Source organism: Eleginops maclovinus, chromosome 5, assembly GCF_036324505.1.
Source record: "Eleginops maclovinus isolate JMC-PN-2008 ecotype Puerto Natales chromosome 5, JC_Emac_rtc_rv5, whole genome shotgun sequence".
In the NCBI taxonomy this organism is placed as follows: Eukaryota; Metazoa; Chordata; class Actinopteri; order Perciformes; family Eleginopidae; genus Eleginops; species Eleginops maclovinus.
This window is the reverse complement of record NC_086353.1, coordinates 20,540,774-20,563,402: the sequence shown is the minus strand read 5'-3', so window position 1 is coordinate 20,563,402 and position 22,629 is coordinate 20,540,774. Positions and strand designations below refer to the sequence as shown.

The following is a 22,629-nucleotide window of genomic DNA, read 5'->3' as shown; positions in this document are numbered from 1 at the left end:
GAAGTTCAAATTAGCAGTTAGAAAGATAAATATCTTTAAAGAATTACTATGGACTAACATAATACGTTGTATTACAAGCTGGCTCCTTCTTGCAACAAAAGACAAGTTTAACCAGAAGTTTGCCAAAACGATCATAGAATACTATTTGCGAAGAGTAATAAGGAGTAATTGCTTTTATATCATTAACATTTAAATTAATAATGATTTTTATAAAGTTTCCCCCATTTTTCCCAGCAAACTTGGACGTTATCCTCAAATTGGGATTTCATATTTAGTGAAAGTGTTCTTCTGTATGTATTCTGATATGTGTGACTGAAATCACTTGTAGCTTTTAGATCATACCGTATGTGGAAACACCTCCAAGTCCTACAGTCAGTCCATGCCCAACTCAGTCGATTTGTGAATATCACTGTTTGTTGTCAGGATTTTTCCCAGCAAATGAAAAATTGTGAAACCTAACGCAAATAGGCAAAGGTGTATTAGAAGGGTAATAATATGAAACGACATCAAGTAACTCCTGTTGGTGCTACATAATGTGAAAGGGTGAGCCACCGGAATCTAAAGATAGTCAGAAGTCCATATGAGAAAAAGTAGGAGGTCATACTTGTATGGGAGAAGTATTTACAGTGGAGTTTGTGTGGAGTGGAGGTGAGGTTAGAAGCCTTGAGGGACAATGGAAAGGAGAAATGCATGCTGGATAACAAAAGTGCAACAGGGAGTCAGAGGAGAAATATGAAACTGAGAAGCGGCAGGTTGTAGTAGACAGGTTAGGGTGGGGGGTCAGGGGCGAAGTAGACTAGGTAAGTGAAGGAGAGGGAACAAATTGAACGGGAGGAAGAAAAAGGGGAAGAAATACTGGAAGAGACAGATAGGATAGTGGTGAAGACAGAGGCACTTAAAGATAAGGGTGGAAGAGAGGGAGACAGACAGTGAAAAAGGCGAGAGTAAATTGACTGCCGCATGTCACATGGAAACAGTCCCTAATTGGACAATCAGCCGACCGAAGATTGAGCCTGCCGTTTTCTCTGACACCACCAAAGCACCTGTACCACACTGACAGCCACACACACACACACACATCTTCAAACATAACACCTGCCACCATTACCACCTCTTCATCTTCTCCCTCCATTTCTGACATGTACTTTTACCAAAGATCTCTGACAGCAGGGAATTGACAAAGAAGGGACAGAAGAGAGGGATGTAGTAGAGATGAAGAGAGAATACTTTCTGGGTGTAAGGTGGGAGTAAGTCATCAGCTTCACAATTCGGCAGCTCCCACCAGCTGGGTAACCTTAGCCTGTAATGTTAAGGAATATAGAAATATAGAACATGTAACATTTCAAAGAATAATGTCCTTTCCTAAAAAAGGTGTCATGATATATTTTGGGAGAACGTGTGGGAAAAATGTCCTCTACAAATCAAGAGGGTAATGCAGGATTTTGTAATAATTTTAGTAGGAGTTATTCAAATGTATTATAAAAAAATGATTTTGTATGTTAGGGTTATAAACTACCCTTCTGAGCAGTTGGGGGCAGTGTAACAAATCGTAAACACAACAGTCGTGTATTATCACACCATGATGTTGTTGTGGTCAATATAATATAATATATATGATTATTATATATTATAAGAGTGGCCTGTGTGCAAATTGAAAGAGCAACATTGACATTTATTTGGAGCAAGCCTTTCTTAGTAAGGCAACTTATTAGATCCTCAATAGGGCTTTTCTGTAATGTGGCGCCCTCTAGTGGCCATAGTAATACAAGTGGGACTACAGGAAGAAGTCAGGTGACGTAATATAAAGGGCGACAAAGACCGCATCGAGACAAACAGGATTTTTACCCAGAAGACCCGTTTGTGGACCGTGTAAAACATAATTTTGTCAATTTGAAGTATTTTAGCTAAAAAGAAAGTACAATATTAGTACGTTACCTTCTACATAGTTCTTTTTCACGTGTTTAAAGCGGAAACTGCCCCACAATGCCAAATAATACTCTATCGTAGAGTGATAATATTTGAAGGACGCATGTCTAAAACTGCCTCTTTGCAACTGTTTCATCACATTTAATAGGCTGTCTTTTTTGGGAGCCATTGGACAAAGGACCCTTTTCCCAAGTTTAGGAATAAGAATGTATTGTTTGGACTTGTGTTTTCTCAATATGTTGAATATAAGGCAAATGCTAACTTTTTCTGTTACTGTAGCTCTATTTTTAGTCTTTAATATCCATCTCTGTAACATTTAAATGCTTAACTTTATTCGGCAGCTATTAGTTAGCTTTAAAGTGTATGAGCAAAAGACACTACATGCTGCAAAGCTTTTTTGACATTATCATATCACTATGATGATTTTCCAGACTCAATTCCATTTAAACCATCCCAATTTTCAGAGAGAAACATCTCTGGTGAAACCACTTTACTAAAACAAAGCTTACTTTGTGAAATCTGTGTCAACCTTAGTGTTGCCATTAGCTGCTGTTTGTCTCTGGCCTAGTATATAATACCTGTGCAACCCAAAATAATGGGCAGAAATGGTGGTTTTGCATTATTTCAACTTTAAAAAGGAATGTTAAATAACCAGATTGATACGGAGGAGTGATAGGAAATGCATAAACTACAAATCAAAAGATAATGTGAAGTAATGTCCATACAACTGGATTAAAAGGAAGCAAAACAATGTCAGAAAGCTGCAACCTCACAGCAAACTCTGTTTTATTCCAATGATTGGCATTTTCTCTTCTCAGCCTCACCTAACTTGAACATACCACCTACCCAGTTAAGAACAGGGGAAGTTAAAAAGAGAAAGCATCCAGATTACGAAGAATAATGAGCAAACCATTAATACAAGAGATCTAACTTACTGGTGACATCTCAATCTGAATATGGGCCCCAATCCATACCAATGAGAACAAGAGATAACATAGATTGCCATTTCATTCAGAACTATCATACCTATTTTCCTAAATGTAAACAGAGCCCAGCCCCTTCCTGTTGAGAGGCCATGATTAGGCACACCTTTTTGCACTTACCTGATTGAGATTGCCAATGAAATCCAACATCGAATGTGATCCAACAAACATCCTTTGAACACTGAAAATAACTATTTAGCAGACAAAAGAAAAACACTTAATGTTGGGTTACAGGGTTTTGCGAAAAGGGAACACACAACCTTTCTATATAGCAGGAGCTGACAGATCCCAGCAAAATGTTTCACTTTTTAAAACTTTTTGATATGTGAAATACACTTTTATACTAGTTTTTGTGTTCTCTTCTCCCATGGAGGACTCAAACTATACCTATACACCAAACTGATTCATTTGCATGCACTGGACCTTTAGGAAAACACAACAAAATGTAGTTTTAAAAAGTATAATTTCTATTTTAGTCTGACTTTACCAAAGTGATAACGCATGCACTTTGTTTTCTGTGATGTAAAAGAAAGGTACACAAGTTTTCTCCTGTCACATTCTTAACAAAGCCTTGTTTGCTACCACCAGTGGGCCAAATGAAACACATGGAACTGTATCATTACCACATTTACCAAACTTGATGTAAGCTTCTGTAACCACAGGCATTGTCAAATTCAGAAATGGCTGAAATCCTAGAAGTTGTAAAATTGTAAATTGCACCCTTAAAAAATGCAATAATAACTCAGTAACTTGAACAAGTAATAAAATGTCCTAGTATTACATTTACACAAAAAAAAAAAAGCCCAGAGTTTCTATTGCTAAACATGGAATCAAATGTAGGTGCTTTCAGTGTTCAATTAAAAATGTACACTACCCATAAAAAAATGTTACATAATCAGTTTTGGTGCAAAAATGACATTACTTAAAAATGATGGTATCAATCAGGACATGTTATTACATTTGTGCAGGTTTATTACATTTTGGAATAAGTGTGAATTTGATATCATTTTACAGAAATGATTGCATGTATTATGCACACTGTACAAGCTAAGACTTATTTTTAGTGTGCTGCTGATGTTTACAAACCCAACAGTAGAGTTCCATTATATTTTCACCATTCATGTCTGAAATAGGCCATGACATTTTTCTACAGGTTTAAATAATGCAACATCGCTGAGCGAGCATGTTCGACATGTGCTCATACTGGGAAAAACATCACAGATATCTCGACTATTGTCTCTGTACGACACAAAAACATGTCCAAAATAGCTTCGACTTGATGAATATACACAACACCATGCTCGAGCTGTAGTACAGAATGAAGGATGCTCAACAAAACAATAGAGAGGCGTTGTAGTGAGGTTGTTTGATTCTTTTGCTATGGGGAACACAGTAACAGACACACATATGCTGACACATGCACGCACATTGGTGAGAGTTCTTGGTAGAAACACAGCAGTACAAGCAGACCCAGAGTTGCTGTGATCTCTGGATAAATGGCCTCTGGTATCATTTTACTCCTCTGAATGTGCGAACACACACATGAACACACGCACACACAATGGATCTCCATACAGCGCCAAAGGTTGACGAATAATTTGAAAATACTAAGCATACGCACAGATTCATTCCCTCTGCTATCACACACACACACACACACACACACCAAAGGGAGATGAATTACTGAGTAGATCCGATCTGACGTAACCCATAGTGGAAGTAGGTCACATGGGGGGAGACAGGTCATCAGGGAAATAACAGTGCAGTTGCACTACCTTTCCCTCTGTATCCCACTCTCAGTATCATTGTCTTTTTCCTACTCCACACTCATCCTTCCTATCCTTTTTATGTTTCTCTTCCTCTTATAACACCCGTGATTTTACCAGCAGGTCTTCTAAGCAGCATGTTGCCTAAGCTGAATTCAAAATGTTTCAATATAGAAAAACTACGTACAACAATTGCAATTCAAAAAGTTTTTTCCTCATGACATTTAGTAAAAAAACTTGTCTTGGTTCTGTTCTAAAACTCAAGAACCATATTAACAAAATAAGCATTTGGTCAGCGCAGAGCAAAGCCAATGCACGTGCACTTTGGATGGTACCTTTTCCTGATTTGGGATTTTTTTTTTTTATCTGGTGTGTTCAAGAACTTTAAGTTGTAATCTGTAAGCAACATGGATGCTTTAAAAACAATGAGTTGCATTTGACGGTTAGAGCACAACACGGAGCAGGATGGTCCCAAATCTAGGACACAGGAGGACTTAACAGAAAAATAGCGTTAATTCTGGTAATCAAGGCTAGGAAACATAACTTACCAAAGGATGTGTCTGAAAGAAACTAAACAGAAAACCAGCAGTTAAAATACAGGCTGAACAAATGAGGGGTAAAAGTTCAGGTGTACAAGAGGATAGGTGGTTGTAGGGCTGATGGGGAACAGTTGAAACTAATAGGGCCAGGACAGGCAATCAAAAAAGGCAGGAAAACACACAGAGACAGGAAATACAAAGACCACTACCATGACAAAAACTTCCATATCTGTTTCCAATGTGATTCTGGCTTTAGTGGGCTTTCATACAAATTGTTCCAGCTGAGACACATTTCTCTGACTGTTCTGACCCTACATGACCACGGCACAAATATGTTAATGAAAGTGAAAGATAATTAGTTTAATCACCCCGTGATTCCGATCCGCTTTTGAATGAGTTCTTCCTTGACCAATTCAACACCCTTTCAATTGTCAAAAAACCATGTTAATGTTATTGGGATCACTTGCCTTTTCTTATTTTCAAATCTGCCTTTTTTAAGCTTCTTTTACCTTTACAGGTAAAATGTCAACAACTTCAAAGACCAAAGCCATAGCTATGTTTATGTAAGAGTAATAAGGCCAGGTCAGAAAATTAAAAAAGGAAAGAAAGGGAGTAAAAACAGACATGTTCTGGCACTACATGAATGCAGCACAAATCCTGGAACGCCAATCAAAGTGAAACATATTATGTGTACCCACCCTGTGATTCTGATCCACTCCTTAATGGGTTCTGCATTTCACCAAGTTTCATGAAAATCATGCTAGTAATTTTATAGCGATCAATTTTCTCAAGTAATTTTCCACCAAAAAATCAAATTTTCCAAATGTGAAAGCATATCTCTCATATCTCTTTTTATACCTGCCCTAAAAACACACCATTTCCCGGAAGCTCCAACATCCTCAAGGGTTAAATGTCATCAGTTTGACAGGCTGAGGCCATGTCTATGTAACACTGTCTGGACACATTTTTCTAGACATCAGAGTCAATATCTGACCTTTGAAGAGAGGAAAGGAGAAGGAGTATTTTATGAAAGATACCAAATTAATCACAAAGGATTACGATTTTAATGGCAGGTTATGTTGAAGGTATTGATTTGTCTTGAAGTATGGGGTAGTGAAACCCCAGGAACGTGTGACTTTTCCAAATGAAATAACCCTTCAGTGAAAGATAGCATTGAGTTACAGGACTTCTTCTCTCTGTCGGGCCCCGTACGCATTGTCTGGGTTTTTGGTTTCTTCCAAACAAACATGACCCTTTGCTCTTCTCTATCTCTCTTTCATGCATTTTTAAACTACAGGAGCAACCTGAACCTGAATCAAAACCCATCCTCACCCTCATTATTCTGTCTTTATAATATTTTTTTTACTTTAGCATTATTTATATTTGCCCCTGTATAAAGTTACAACCCAAGCAGAACCTCTCCTCCTATTCAAACTGACACATACACACACACACACACACACACACACACATACACGTACCCTAGTGTGACTGTCTATACGCATGCAGTAATTAAGCCATCTGGATATCAAACTAGCTAGCTTAGCCTCGGGGTGGAACGGCAGCAGTGGTGTGGTGTTGTGTGGGAGTGTGTGTACATTGCATTCAATGTGTATGTGCGGTGTGTCTATATGATGTGGCATAAGGCCAAGCTTCTGGCTGCAGCAGCGAGATTCTCTCTTTACTCTCTATCACTCCGCACTAATCCAATTGTCCAAAGCGAGGGAGGGAGAGCGATGTACAACTGGCTGCTCTCCAATTGTAAATGGGAAGCTGGATGGGGATATCTATTAGTGTGAGAGAAAAGCAAACACACATGAAGGAGACCCACACTGACACGCCCCACATGCACTTAAACAAGCACTCTTTCATACACTCGCAAAAAGAACATCCCAAGTCCTGATAGCATGAAATCAAAGGGGACAAAAACCTGCAGTTGCATAAAATAAGATGCAATTAGAATGACAAAAAGACTCAGCCTTAGCATTTTTCTCTGCCTCTCTATAGCTCTTCAGCAGCCCCTTGTAGATGGGATGGCAGTATCTTCAGTGCAGTGTTGAGAGCATACCCCCTGTTGGTGGAATACAGATCCCACAGTGCCATCTGCTGGACAAACCCTTCTCTAATGAAATGCAGTCACTCGTAATGGTACACATAACACATTGAATGTTAAGTCGTGCATGTAGATGATATGTATATTGTTAATGTACATACACTCATAACGTATAACCTACCTGGAAAAGTAACATTGTTGCAGTATTTGTCAAACTACTTGGTTAAAAATGTGAAGAGAAAAGTATAAAACGCAAGAAAATCAACCTAATTGTATTATATATATATTAAAAAGACTTGCGTTTTTCCAGTGATTTTCCGGATCCAGAACAAAATCCCACAGTGAGGAATTCACATTGTAAAAGCAAGGGCACAGTGCAGATACAGGGCAAATCAAATGTTGTACACTTTGTAAGAAAGGAGCAAACAATTGTTGTCCAGTAAAGTGTAATACACATCCAAGGTGACGAATACGTAGAAGCATCATCAAGTAAGTGAACAAATAAAAGCAGTGGATATAGCAGCCAGTAAACACATTATTCAATTTTAAAATAATCTATTGTATTTTGAGCCGTTTCTTTTTATGAAAGTAATACCTGAGGAGATAATTCAAACCAATCATGGATGAAAAGCAGTTAAGGAAGAAGTTCTCACATCTTATACTCGAGTAAAAGTAATAATACTGCAGTGTAGAAATACTGTCCTACAAGTAAAAGTCCTGCATTGAAACGGTTTCTTTTGTAAAAGTGCAAAATAGTAGCATCAACAAAGGTTTGGGGTAACAGGGTTAGGGTTAGTGTTACAGTAGAGAGTTAAATACAGAACTGAGCATCCAAAGTAAAAGTACTCGTTGTGCTGTATGGATCTTTTCAAAGTAGTACATTATTATGGCTACTATAATATCCTGTTTTCATCACTCATATGTAAGAGCATTTTAGTATTGGAGTTTGGCAATGGTAACCAAATAGTAGTACAGTACTATATCATTCATCTTACCGAGTGTTTATGTGCAAAGTAAATGTGAGCGTTAAATAAATGTAGTGGAGTAAAAAATACAATATTTGCCTTTCAATTGAGTAAAAGTGTAAAGTAGCACCACATCTAAAAGCTATCCTCATCCAAAGTGATCATTTTTGGAGATACAGTATATATTATATCACAGGTCACAGTATTGACACATTAATGTGTTCATCGTTTTAGTAGAACAACTTGCAAAGGAGGAGATACCTTTAATAACTTTTTATACTACTTTTATATACGTATCTTAATCCATAATAGCACATCATAAGGCATGAGTTGATTTATTTTTGTTTTTATAGTATTAAGCTCAAAAAGTAACTAGTTACTGATCTTGAAAAGTTAGTTTAGTAGAGTAAAATGTACATGTTTGCTTCCAAAAGGCAGTGGTTTAGATTGTGAAGTAGAATAAATGGAAATACTCAAGTCAAGAACAAGAATCTAGTTACTTGAGTAAATGTACTTTCCACATCTGATGATAAGAGGATCTGTTCATTCAGAGGAATGAGAGATGTATTTTGGTTTAACAGTTTAGCCACGGGCTATAAGATTCTTATCCAGCAGCATTGGACTTAAATCATACGGCTATTACTATTTTATGAATGATCACTTTTGAAACATTATTCACATTATTATTAAATAATATATTAAAATTATCCTGGTTTGATTTTTTATAAGCATCTGTGCCAAACAAGGAATTGTTTATTACCTCTGTCGAATACCATTTATATTCCTGGGCTTCCTTGCAGCTCCTCAGTACTTAATTTAGATTGATATTTCCAAATATATTGCCTTTATTAAATATTATGTCTACTGTGATTTGATGTGGCACTTGTCCCATTTACTTTTTTGCAACCCAAAAACAGATTTTCTAGAGGAAATTAATGCTATTTTCTTTGGTACGCATGCATTCATTTGAATAGGTCTTTTTTGTTGTTTGAAAGATTAGATTATGCTACGCGTACATCTACTCAAAGTGATTTTCTCCAGTGAAATGTTCATACAATGCAGAAGAAATATTAAATTATGCCGAGTGCACAATATACCTGTGAACATAAGTTGGATACACAGTTTTTACAGTTTGATTTCCTGATACTTTTCCAAAAATGTTTAGTGAAATCCACCTTTTTCAAAGCAGGCAATTTGACAGGCAGGTGTGACTAATAACACCGCTAATTGCATGACACGCTGTAGCAGAGCCATCATTAATGTCATTAGTAACACCTGTGCGTTTCCTGTTGAGTCAAAAATGTGTACTCCTTAATGCTTAAGTAATTATTAACTGTATTCTTATGCATTTGTCCTGTATTTTGTGTATACAGGTTAAAATGCACATGCACAGAGAGAGGTATTTTTTAAATCTAACGTTGCTGGCTATAATTCAAACCTCCAGTCCTACATCTTCACTTCTAGAATGTAAAAGTATATATCTGTCTACACTTTCCCATTTTAACATATTACCCATATGTAGAGTCATGTATACTTGTGGTTACTTCAATATCAATGTGTCAGCAATTTAGGGGTTTCACTTCCTGTGTTCTTCTCCTTCAAATCTCAGTTTCGAGGTGAAGCAGCGAGTTTGACTATAAATAAAGAGTTTTTGATTCTGCCCTGAGTAGCGTCTCCCAGGCTGCACTTGCTTTGAAGCTGCAAGTAAATCCTCCTTCATTAGGATTGACAGGCTGTTGGACAAGTACGCTCTGCACACATGACTGCAACTGGAATTGTGAATGAGAATAGACCCAACATCAAAGAGCCAGCTGACTAAAACTCATAATACATTTCTTTAAAAAGAAAAACTTTTATTGCAATACAATAAATTAAAAGTATCCAATATATTTACACATATCTGCAATAGCTGTTTTTAATTATTATGTGTTTCTTTTATAGACTCAGTCATGCAAAAACAAAATAATCAAATGCATCCATATAATAATGATAATAATAATGACATTTATATAATGCTATTCAGTGTTCAACAATGCTTGAACATAAGCATAAGTATAATATCACGTATATGAATATGCATAATGTTAATATAATGCATGCATCCAAATATATTTACATCCATATAGTTATCCAAAATCTCTGTTATAATTACCAAAGAAAAAGGGGAAAAAGTAAAGTAAATAACTAGATAAAATGAAATAAAAAAAGACATTTCTTAAGCAATAAGGTACTGTATGAGACATACACGCTCCGGCAGCTTTATCATAGTGACTTGTTGTATACACAGCACCTGAGCTCTGTTTATATTACAGGCCTGCCAATATCCTGTTCCCCGACACTGAGTGTGTGTGTGTGTGTGTGTGTGTGTGTGTGTGTGTGTGTGTGTGTGTGTGTGTGTGTGTGTGTACGCACACTCAGGGGTCAGTGTGGTGTGTTTGACTTCAAATGCGAGCAGACCCAATAACCCTGCACGACTTACGCCTTCACCTTCTTAATTTCCTGTCATAATAACAATCAACACATATTGGAAACGAAATGCAAAGGGAGATGTTTAACTTAAGTTAAAATATCAATACAAAAGTAAAAAGAACTCTTGATACAAGTTACAGTACAAACATATTCTAAATATACCTAAAGTACCAATATTTTTTTTCAGTATGACCCATTACATGTATCACAACCACATGTCCTGTCATCGTTTACATTTAATTACTATTTTATTTTTTTGTTTATTTAGTTTGCAATCACGATTATTTCATAATATGTAATAATCTGGTGTTGTCATTATTTTTCTATGCTTCAAGTATTAACCCTATGTTTTTATTATGAAATTATTGATTCACACATGTGGTGCTTGTTCAATACTGCAGCTGTTAAATGTGTTTTTTTAATTTGTATTAATGTATATACTTCTTGGTATAATCAATAGTGATATATCATATTTGATTAGTTTAAAATGTTGCATTAATAACCTAAGTCTGCAAAGTAACTAAAGCTGTAAAAAAATGTGTATTAAAAGATTCAAAAATATCACTTTGGAGTTGGGTAAAAGTATAATGTGAAGTACCTCAAATGTTGACTCAAGAAAGTACTTGAGGAGGTACACTATAACTAATACAGTTCAGATTAAATATAGTTCAAAAGGGCACTAACAATTATAATGTCTGTGTGGGTGCATGTGTGTGTATACAAAGAAACATATCTATTGGTGTGTGTGTGTGTGTGTGTGTGTGTGTGTGTGTGTGTGTGTGTGTGTGTGTGTGTGTGTGTGTGTGTGTGTGTGTGTGTGTGTGTGTGTGTGTGTGTGTGTGTGTGTGTGTCTAACAGACAGATGGACAGACAGAAATAGCCGGAAGATGAGAGGAAGATATGGCGACAGAAGATGGAAGACAGCAGCTTTCAGAATGAAAATGAGTGAAAGGCAAGAAGCGAGACTGACAGACAATTTAACGGTGGATTTGCTAAAACAACAATAAGCTGGAGTTCATTATTCAACCTCACATCAGTACCACTGATGTATTTGTGGGAAATTAATTACCTGAGTGCTAACAAATGAGCACTACCGGATCTTTTTTTCACATTACACACACCATTAACCCATGCCAAGGAAATGTGTTGTTGCTAAAGATCATCCATCATGCATTGCCAATATCAGTATGAAATAACACATTTGTACTCTCTGTTATGCTGCCTTGTAAAGTTTAATTATTCTTACCCAGGTCCACAATGCTACAGTTTAATTTAGTCAAATTAACAGTTTGACATGTTGGGGTAATACTATTCATTGCTTTTAGGTTCACCTGCTGCTGTTTGTTTTGGTTTGCTGTTTTGTATGTATTGATAAGCTTAGCTTGTTTTGCATTGGTCATAGTTTTGCATATTTAGAATAATACTGTTTTTCCTTTAGTTTTTAGTTATTTAGCTTTTGGTCTTGCTTTATATTGTGCCCCATATTATTTTGTGTTTGACCAATTGGGAAAACAGTCATACAAACATAAATAAAAGCTACCTTTCAAGTTTTGTGTATGTTTAAAAGAAAATGGTTACACGAGAAATAAAGCTGTTATAAATTTGTTCAACCTGAGATAAGATAGGATTCCTAAAGTATGTTAGGATTTCCTATAGTCGTACACATTTAGGAATCTTCCCATTTCATTTTAGCATCGGAAGTATCAGTATACCGCGGGAGGTGACCCTAATTTAGCACCTAGCATGCTTTCTCCCTTCAGTCACAGTCAACACTTGTTGTTTATCGAAGCTTGGCCTTTTAATGATGAAGACAAACGAGCTCATTAATAAGTGCTTGCATGTACGCGTGAGATTAAGTGTGTTTGTTTTCACCTGCATCTGTCGCTTTACTGTATGCTCTTGTGTGTGTCCATAAGTGTGTTTTGCGCGTGTGAATGTTTGTGCTCCTGTGCTTGTGTATGCAAATTGCTAACCTTTACCTTGTTAAAGCCCCATTTCACGAGGTTAATTGCTTCATTTAGCCTCGATTGTTGAATTTCCCCCACTTTTTAAGCTCAGCGCTCTATTGTCTCCTGACTGTGTGGGCCACGTTGTGTGTTCTCGCTCAGGAGTGTATTAAGCCCTCATGATCATCATCAGCAGAGTGCAGGGGAGGGGCTCACTACCCACACTTTCTATTTAATTGTATTACCAGCCCATATGGCCACAGTGTACTTTTTGATTTCTCATCATGTGCAGCTATTATCAGACGCTGTTCATTTGCTTAGCGTATTTACCATAAGCGTGATACTGTCATGGATGAGAGAGACATTGAGACAGACTCTGAAACTAAATTAAAGCTTAAATGCATTTTAATCTAAAGAGATCATTTGGGAATGAATTTACAGCTAATGGCATGTTTATTAGCAGAGTCATGCTTTTGAATGGTTGTATAATGAGGCTCGGGTAGTTTGCCTGGGAAGCACATGGCAGTTTTTTGGCTGTGCTGCAGTTCTTTCACTGGACATTAGGGGGTGCTAAGACACGTCGGGGGGGGGGGGGGGCATTTAGTGAGGAAAACATTATGCGAAATAAAAAATGACAGTCAGGCAATGTCTGAAAAAAGTTATGATACGGTATACTGTTATGAATCCCTCCACTTTATTTATCACCCAATGGTCACAATGTCACCATACAAAACCAACTTCCAACATGGAACTGCATTGGAATGTGATTATTTTTTAATACGCACACACACATTCAATACCAAAATTAAATACAATTGTTTTTATAAAATAAAGGGGCAGAGGAATAAGAGACACATTAAGTGATATTAAGACATGCAGTGACAAATATAAAAAATAGACATTTGTTTTTTTTTCTGTACAAACATACATGGACACATATAAATATATAGAAGTAAAAAAGAGTGTATTTTTAAAATACAAAGGTCAAATTGTACAGTTACATTCCATGATAACAAAACAGGAGACATACTGTAGCACAATATTCAAGTGAGTTTGCCATCATTTCCACTAACACTGTACAATATTGTACACTGTAAAAAAAAAAATAGATCACACAACAGTTGGTTCCTCCCTGTGGAGTCTGTTCACGCTGCTGTAAACATTACAAATGAAGAAAGGGTACAGTTCTTGTTGTCTGTTTGAAATCACTCATTCGCGCAACTTTCACAGAGACGGTTATAACAGCTGAACAATCTGTTCTTAGAGCGCTCGCTTTGATGCCTTTAAATCATCCCGATCACTACTTCAGGGCCATGTTTTTCACTTTTTCTCTGGGAGTCTTTTTTGCACTGAGAGGTATCAGGGATATTTGGTAAAAAAAACAAACAAGACAGGCATTACAGTAAACGACAAAAATAGTCATCATGACGGTCGTATATGTTGGCACAGAGAACAAGCATGATGTTGTGTAATGCGAAACCATGCTATGACTTCTCCCCTAGTTCTGCCGGACGTCCTGCAGCAGCTTGTTGATCTCGTGCACCAGCTCACTAGCGTCCATGCCGGGCTCGTGGCGGCTTTCGCTTCGTTTGCCGCCCTGATGGAAAACGCCTTCGAAGTCGTCTTCTTCGTAATTCTCCGGGATCTCCTCCATGGCCGGAAGCCATTTGAGGTGTGGTGGCTGTCCATTGGTGGGGGTGGAAGTGGACGTGGAGGATGAGGAAGAAGTGGGTGTGACGTGATTGTTTCCCACAGATCCACTTCCGGGGTTAAGGTAATGGGTGTTGGCCGCCCACGCAGCCACACCCGGAGGGTAAGCAGGGGCTTTCCCACCCGGCAACAAGCCTCTGCGATTGTCCTGAGGAACAGCGCTGTTACTGTGGTTACCTGTGTTGTTGCCAGTGCGCCCGCTTCCCCTCTCAGCGGTGGACGAGGACGAAGGCGGACTGGTTTCAGTGCACTCTGTGTACGAGTCCATGTTAGGGGGGAGGAGCCGCTGGAACACAGAGTTCATCTCAGTGAGGAGGGAACCAGCCCCTCCTCCGGCATCCGCACAAGCGTCGCTCCCTTCTCCGGGGACGCCCACCTCATCGCTCCCGGACTCTTTGCCGAAAGTGGAGAAGCTCTTGCGGCGCTCCGAATCGACAGAGGACTCGTCGTCGTCGAGCTGCTGGGGCTGCTGGGAGGACTCCTCCCCAGGGATGTACATGTTGTTGCGGTAGTCACAGGAAGCAGGAGAAGTAAGGGGGGGCATCCAGCACTGGTCAGAGTGTCCCAGGACGCGACATTCATCCGTGCACAGTCTCATAGCTGAACAAAAAAAAAAAAGGACATAGGATGAGTTAGGACCATTCGCAGTAAACTTTGAAAAACGTTTTAATGCCTAGAACATAACAATACACAGAGGAGAAAAACAGAATGACAAAGCACAACCAAACACAGATTAAATAATGTTCAAAATTGGATAATAGTATTCATAAAACCTGAGCCTGTGGTAAGGAGGGTAAGGTGGTTTTCTTTTTATGTAATGCGATGTCATTATACATTTGTTGGAAATAACTAATCCAGCATGAAAAAAAACTTTGAAATGTCCAAAATGTAATAAATCTGTTGCTCTCGGTCAATGTCCTTTTGCCAACTCTTATGACTACCCCATGTACAAATGTTTCAGACAACAGTGCTCTGTCATTAACCTCAAAATCAGAGCTCAGTGTCGTACTTGTTACTTTCCTTTTTCCTCATTATCTCTTAGTATCCATGCTTGAAAGACCAAATTGGTGATATTTACAGTTTACGGCACGGATACCCGGGCCGTGCCAGGTATGACAACAGTCCGTAGAACTAGATAAATAAATGAATAATTGCGAGAAGCCTCCCAAATGGCATTCCAGACAGATGTTAATGTACTATGTGGCTGCCCTGCCAAGCATGCCCCGCATCTCCTGAATATACTAGGCTGAGTCAGAGATTTGATTGTTTAGTTATTTTATCATATCTAGCATGAATAGCCACATCTAAATAGAAAAATCTCAACAAATTAAATCTGTAGAAGAGAAAGAGGGATAATCCTTCCTTTCAGTTTATTATCTCCTTTCCCTCCCCTTTTGTCATATTAGCATAAGAGATAGAAGAAGGGAAGCGAAGGGGAGGTAGGAAGGAAGGAGATTGAACACCTCCAAGTCTTTCTCAAAGGGAGAAGAGAAAACGAAATACTGAAACACTGCCCATGTCCGCCACCCCTCCCTTTATCCATCTCAATAAAGATAGAGAATGCATTAACAAGTACAGAGGAGCGAGAGACGCCGAGGAGCTCTCAGGCATGTAGGAGCGCGGGAGAGACGGACGGCGTAAGTGAGGGAGAGGGAGAATAACATCATTCTAAAAGCAATTACTATGAATTCTCCTCAGTTCAGACATGAAAGCGCGCCACTGTCACTCACCAGGGGGGTAGAAAAAAGAGGGGGGAAAAAAGAAAGGAAGGAGAGAAGAAGAAAAAAACACAGAGACGCATACCGCTGAGTGACAGGCGACTCATCCCCGCTCCGGGGAGGATTTTACAGACACGACTCTAACTTAGGGGCACACACTAAGATACACACAGCCACACACAAACAGCCAAACACACTGTAACCCTTCTCGGTGTGATAACGAGCGTGGAAATGAGGGCTGTGTGGAAGAATGGGCCTCAGTACAATGGGGATTGTGTTGTGAACAGGGTGAATGGAGTGGCTGTAAAGGCAGGTGTACAGCCAAATAATGGGTTTAGGTCTGGGGTTTGTCCATAGCGCTCAAATGTGTCAGGAACAAGGTGGCCAGACTCTGCGTGTGGTCCGGGGGATAATGGCTAAATTCACCGATTATGGTTTGGTCTCGGAATGTGAGAAAAAAACCCAACAACATTTAAACAGATTGGGAAAATACGGAAGCCCTCAGAGTCAAGAGATTTTTTTATTTTATTTTGGGGATTAAACATATAAATCCAAGATTTTTTTTTTTTTCATATATAGGCTAACCGGTTTCTTTGGAGTTTCTCATTTTCTACTGTTATGGTCTTTTGACTGGGGACGTCGTCCCACCAGAGACAAATGTGTATTTTGAGATATTTGGCTACATAAATAATGTTGATTGATAAGAAAATATTAATAATTTTATCTTCTGAGCAAGTAAGAAAAAGTATTTTCCAGGATCATTTCTCTAAATTACTTGTTTTTAAATCTATAGAAAAAGTTTTAAAAAGTTTAGGCAGATATTTGTTGAACGTGTTGTTGTAATATTCAGTTAGGCCACAAGAGGCTGAAGTGCACCACTTACCCAATGTTCTAAGTAAGGATAATAAAAATACATGTATTATTCTTGAGGAATTGTACCGTAACATGCTAAGAAACAAAAAAATGAACCTCTAGGTTAAAGTGCAAAACCAGTATTCACAGAAAGCGCATTAAGTTTATCCTAGCAAAACTTTATTTTTACCTGCTTTTTTTTTTACACCTGCCTCTAATGGATTCTTAAACAACACTAGGCAAAATACATCAGATTGCATGACTTTACAACTGTTTCACTATACTACCATTAAACTGAGGTGTGATTAAGTTCTGACGTGGAGGTGATAGTTGAGTGTGAGCTGCTGCTATTCAGGGTGTCAACTGTGTCAACAAGCTCTTTGGCAAGAAGTTTTAAGGAAGAGTTGGGGGGGGGGGGGTTGAGATGAGACAGTGTTAGGATGGGAAGGTGACATAAGTTACAGCTCACCTGGGTGGAGTCGATGGTGCATTTCGAGGTGTATGAGGTCAGAAAAGCCCTCCCCCAGCAGTAGCCTGTCCACAGGGGATTCCCGACCCATGTCACAGTCACTGTCCCCCGCCTCGCTGTCCCCACGGCCACTGTCCTTCAGGCTGAACTTGTCCATGTCTTGTAATGCATATCTAAGAGGGACAAAAAGAAAAATCATTAACAAATACAAGTATCAATCTGTCGGAGATATCTGAAAAACAATGTTTTGCAAATACAAAGTTGGGAAGCGTTGTGTTTTGCTGGTAGAATAAATCTCAGAGGACACTGCTGACAAAGAAATCTATCATATAAAAACTTAAGGCTGCTCCTGGAGTCTGTCAAGTATCTAGACAAGGCTCGGCCCATAAATCCTAAAGGCAGTTAGATCCCTCAATAAATCTATCACAACAGCCACAAGGGGCAACCATAAATCTATCACCCAGAGATCATAGGGAAAAAATATGATGAAAGTAATGATGTTTTGCAGCCTGAACCCAATTTTTTTTCGTACCTAGAAAATTGACATTTAGATATGTCGCACACTTTCAAAACTGAATGACATTGGTGTGATAACAACTGAAATATGACAAAAAAAGACATTTAAACGCCATACAATCATGATCTACATGTAACTGAGCAACTGACAGGCACAACTTCACAACAGGTTGTTGGAACATGTAATACACAATGAAGAACAAGTGGTTTGAAAAGTAAACAAAATATAATCTTTCAGGGGGAGGTGGACTGAGGTATAGGGGTAAATTACCTGTAGCTGCGGGAGTATTTGTTGCCACGGAAACTGGGTCTGGGCTGGTACTGGCCCTGATGGAGCATGGACAGAAGCTGTGAGACTTGCTACATCCAAAAAAAAAAAAATAACAAAACAAAGAAAAAAATAAAAGGAAAGAAACGAAAAAGGGGGGATGAATAACAGATGGGAATTGAGGAGGAGAAAAAAAGGAGGGAGACAACACAAAAGACAAAATAATGGATGAGTAAACACAAAATGGATGATGGAGAGGCAGCTGAAATGGTTGAGACAAAATGGATGATGTTAAAATAAAATATTTAAAAAGATTGGCGGGGGCTATGTGAATATGGAGACCTATGACTGAAGGGTGAGACAGGTGGTTATGATGAAGGTAATGGTGACGGGGTGCAAACAAGGTAAAGACAAAGACACATCTATAATCAACAGTTTTAATGAGTCACTTTGAACTACGGGCAGTGTTGATTAAGCCGCTGTCACACATGGAGATGAGTTAATTTGCTCAAACGGAAACAGCTGTGTGAAGATGAGAACGCTAGTGTGTGTGTGTGTGTGTGTGTGTGTGTGTGTGTGTGTGTGTGTGTGTGTGTGTGTGTGTGTGTGTGTGTGTGTGTGTGTGTGTGTGTGTGTGTGTTAGTGAGGAAAAGTGTGTGTGTGTGAGTGAACATTTGGAAAGGGGCTGAGGGACCATATTTGAAATGTATCTGAATCATTTACGTGTGTGTGTGTGTGTGTGTGTGTGTGTGTGTGTGTGTGTGTGTGTGTGTGTGTGTGTGTGTGTGTGTGTGTGTGCTCACCTCTACTGGTGGAGTTGCATGAGCCAGTTCCAGGGCGAAGCTCTCTGGAATGTGATTGGACGAGATGGTCACCAGGCTGTTTAGTGACTGGCGGCTGTGGTGGTTCTGCCGGCTCCCCATCTGTGCTCGGTCCATGGGGGGCGTCGCCGAAGGAGAGCGGTGGTGAGCTCTGATTGGCAGCGTGCCGTTCACCGTGGGAACAAGGGTGATGTCACCTTTGTGGATTTGGCGCGCAGGTTTCTTGGGATGGTGCTGGTGGGTGGATTCTGCCACTCGGCAGTTGTATGAGTGCCTGGTGTCCTTCTTCTCCCGGCTACAGCGGGCGGCGAACACAACCATGATGACCAGGAGCACAGTGCAGATGGCCGCCAGGGAGAAGATGATGATCAGGGATGGATCGAGCGAAGACTCGCCCTGGTCCATCACCTGGACGTGGTTCTCCATGTTCTCATAAAGAGTGATTTTAAGCGCCGCCTTAGCACTGAGGTTTTCTCTACCCTGATCTCTAACCACCACAGTCAACTCAGCGTGTTCATGGGGGAAGTTTTCCAAACTTGCGTTAGCATGGATTTCACATGTTCTTGGGTCGATCATGAAGAAGCTCTCCTCGTTGCCGCTGACGATGGAGCAGAGGAGCTCAGCGTTGACACCAGTGTCGCGATCAGTCGCCCTAATAGCGGTTACTAAGTGTCCGGCCTCTGTGAACTTTGACGCAGGCACGTCAGCAGTGAAGTTCCACAGCTGGGGGACCACGATGACTGGAGGGTTGTCGTTTTCATCCAGAATGTTCAGAATCACCGTGGCATTGCTGACCAGCGGTGGTTTCCCCGCGTCAGTGGCTTGCACAACAAACGAGATGCGACAAACGTCCTCACGATCAAATGTGCGCAGAGCGTAGATGGCGCCATTGGAGGGGTCAATTGTGACATAGGTGGAGATGGAGCTCCCGTGAACAGAGTTCTCCAAGATGGAGTAGCTCACCTGTCCATTGTTGTCCAGGTCAGGATCAGTGGCCATGATGGAGGTCAGATAAGCTCCAGGGGCATTGTTCTCAGATTTAAAGATCTCATACTGACCCTTCTCGAACCGTGGGGGGTTGTCATTTTCATCAGTCACATGCACAGTAAAATGTTTGACAGTAGAGAGACTGGGGGTCCCTCGGTCCTCTGCCACCACTGTTAGACTGAACTCTGACCTCTTTTCTCGATCCAGAGACACATTTGTCAAAATCATGTAGTTGTTCTCATAGGATTTCTGGAGCTTGAAATATCCTTGCCCGTGAAGCTTGCACTCCACCTCCCCATTCAGCCCAGAGTCCAAGTCCTCCACCCTAACCAGTGCTACAAACGTGTCCAAAGGAGAAGCCTCAGATATATAAGCTGCGTCCCCATTCCCTTGAGAGGACATGAGATTAATGCTTATGTCAGGTTTATTGTCATTCACGTCCACCACTTTGACCAGGATCTTACAGTGAGCTGGCATGGAGTTTGGACCCATGTCCTGTGCTTGGACATCAATGTCATAAGAGTTAACAGCCTCATAGTCCACGCGCCTAATGAGAGTCAGACGGCCACTGTCAGGGTTAATCTTGAATGTCTCCATTATTTTGGGAGAAACGTGGCTGCTGAATGAGTAGACTATTTTGGCGTTGTTGCCGTCATCCGCGTCAGTTGCGTTTAGGTCAATGATCAGTGTGCCAACAGGTGCGTTTTCTGGGAGATTTATGACATATGATGACTTGTCAAAAATTGGGCTGTTGTCGTTTGAGTCGGTGACACTGATTTTAAGGAGGGTCGAACCCGTTCTCGGGGGAACGCCCCGATCAGAGGCTGTGTATTGAAGTTCATACCCGGAGCGCACCTCCCGATCCAACTCCCTGAGCACAACCAGCTCTGCATATTTAGCCCCGTCAGTCCTGGACTGGATATCAATCTTAAAGAAGTTGTTGGACTCTAAGGCATACGTGTATAGTGAGTTTTCCCCGACATCAGGATCTGTGGCGCTGTCCAGGGGAATGCGCGCACCCACAGCCGCGCTCTCAGAGATCTCAATGGGGATAACGGCACGGGCGAACTGGGGTGCGTTATCGTTGATGTCCAACACTTCCACCTCGACGTGAAAAAGCTGCAAGTGCTCCGTGGGGAGCGTCAGCACGTCGAATTGAATGGAACAGTTGAGATTCTTTTCGCAGAGTTTCTCACGGTCAATTTTGGTCCTGATGCTGATTTCTCCGTCCTGTTCGCGCACTGTGAGGAAAGACGAGCCTCCCCTTTGCATGGCTCTGAAACGTAGCGACACGGAGCTCGGAAGTTTAGCCACAACATCCGCGACATCTTCTTTCAAACGGGCAATAACCGTGCCAACCTTTTGCTCTTCGTGAATCTGGTATTTCAATGTCTTACTGGTGGCGTTTTGAGTCGCCAGCGCCAAAACAGCCACAACTTTCCACAATCTTGTCACAAATAGTCCTCTCATTTTGCCCGGTTGCATTTTTAGCTGAAGCAAAACAAAAATCCCCCCCAAAACTCCGAACGCAATCCCGGTTTTAACTTACTAAATGCTGTGCTCCTTCAATCAGCAGCTGCATGTCTCTCCGCGCAGTGAGGAGAGGAAAAACAGTCAAATGTTAAAGATAAGCTCGCTCAAGTTGTTGTAATCTCCAAAAAACATCCAAATGTGCGTCTGGCTCTCCTCCTTGTCATACAGATATGTTACGCGCATCCAGCGTGCGCGAGGAGAATCTGAATGCCACTGAAATCTGTGCGCTCTTCCTCCCTCTCTTCCCTGCGTCTGCTCTGTGCGCCGTGCGCTCTCCTTCAGTGTCTCTCTCCGTTTGAGCTGCCTCTGCATACAGACTTGCCCAAAATAACCCGCCTCTAACCAACTAGTTGTACATCAGCCCCGGCCCCCCTTTTCACATGCCGGCAAAGACAAACGCTTCTTAAATCAAAAGCTGGCTGGTGGCCACTCAAACTCCAGAGGAGAGGGAAGGAGGCGCAAGTGGGGGGGGGGGTAAGAAAAAGAAATAAACACCCCGCCCTGTGGGGTTCACTCACCCTACTTCTCAGAGTAACGATCGTGCCCTTACAATGGACAAGGGAGAAAATAAACTGAAGAAGAAAACATTAATTGAAAAAGCTTATCCTGCCGTTTTTCACTCCTAGGAAGTTTTACGAGTTCCTCGCTTTGGGTCTGTTCTCCCCAGACAGCATGGAGACGCACAGAGTCTAAATAACCATTAGACAAAGATAAAGTCACCTCAACCACCAGCAGTGTCACCCACCACCTTTAAAGCATTGATAGGCACACTTTTTATATGTAACACACACAACCTATCCAAAACAGTTGAGTGGCACTGGGTTGCAAGGCATTGTATGTGCATGTCTTATAATGTATTTGGTCTGCTCTTCCAAGTGACAGCTGACTACCCCTCTTCCTCATGCACAGGCACTTTGTGGTATATGTTTGGAGTGTTTTTTTTTTTTTTCTTTCACATGCGTCTCATCTGTGGCTGTCTGTGGGTGCAGAGTATAAGCCGGGTAAGCTGTGTGGAGAATCGCGTTGAAAGGCAGCCGAACTCTAATGAATGCCTTTAAAGAGTTGGTCACGCTGAGGAACAGCTCTGTCCCCGTGCATGAATCTGTTC

General features: G+C 40.5%; 1 protein-coding gene across 2 annotated transcripts; it reads right to left on the bottom strand.

Moving 5' to 3' along the window:
• Positions 1–13,319: 13,319 nt before the first annotated feature.
• pcdh18a (protocadherin 18a) lies at positions 13,320–21,803 on the bottom strand. Of its 2 annotated transcripts, none has more exons than XM_063884830.1 (4): positions 18,984–21,803; positions 18,184–18,272; positions 17,397–17,569; positions 13,320–14,957 (listed from the first exon to the last, which is right to left on the bottom strand). In XM_063884830.1, the coding sequence occupies exons 1-4, from the start codon at positions 21,471–21,473 to the stop codon at positions 14,146–14,148; spliced, it is 3,564 nt and encodes a 1,187-aa protein (XP_063740900.1). In that variant the 5' UTR covers positions 21,474–21,803; the 3' UTR covers positions 13,320–14,145. The 2 variants fall into 2 exon arrangements, with proteins under 2 accessions (XP_063740900.1, XP_063740902.1); XM_063884832.1 differs by having other exon boundaries at positions 18,184–18,239.
• Positions 21,804–22,629: the final 826 nt, after the last annotated feature.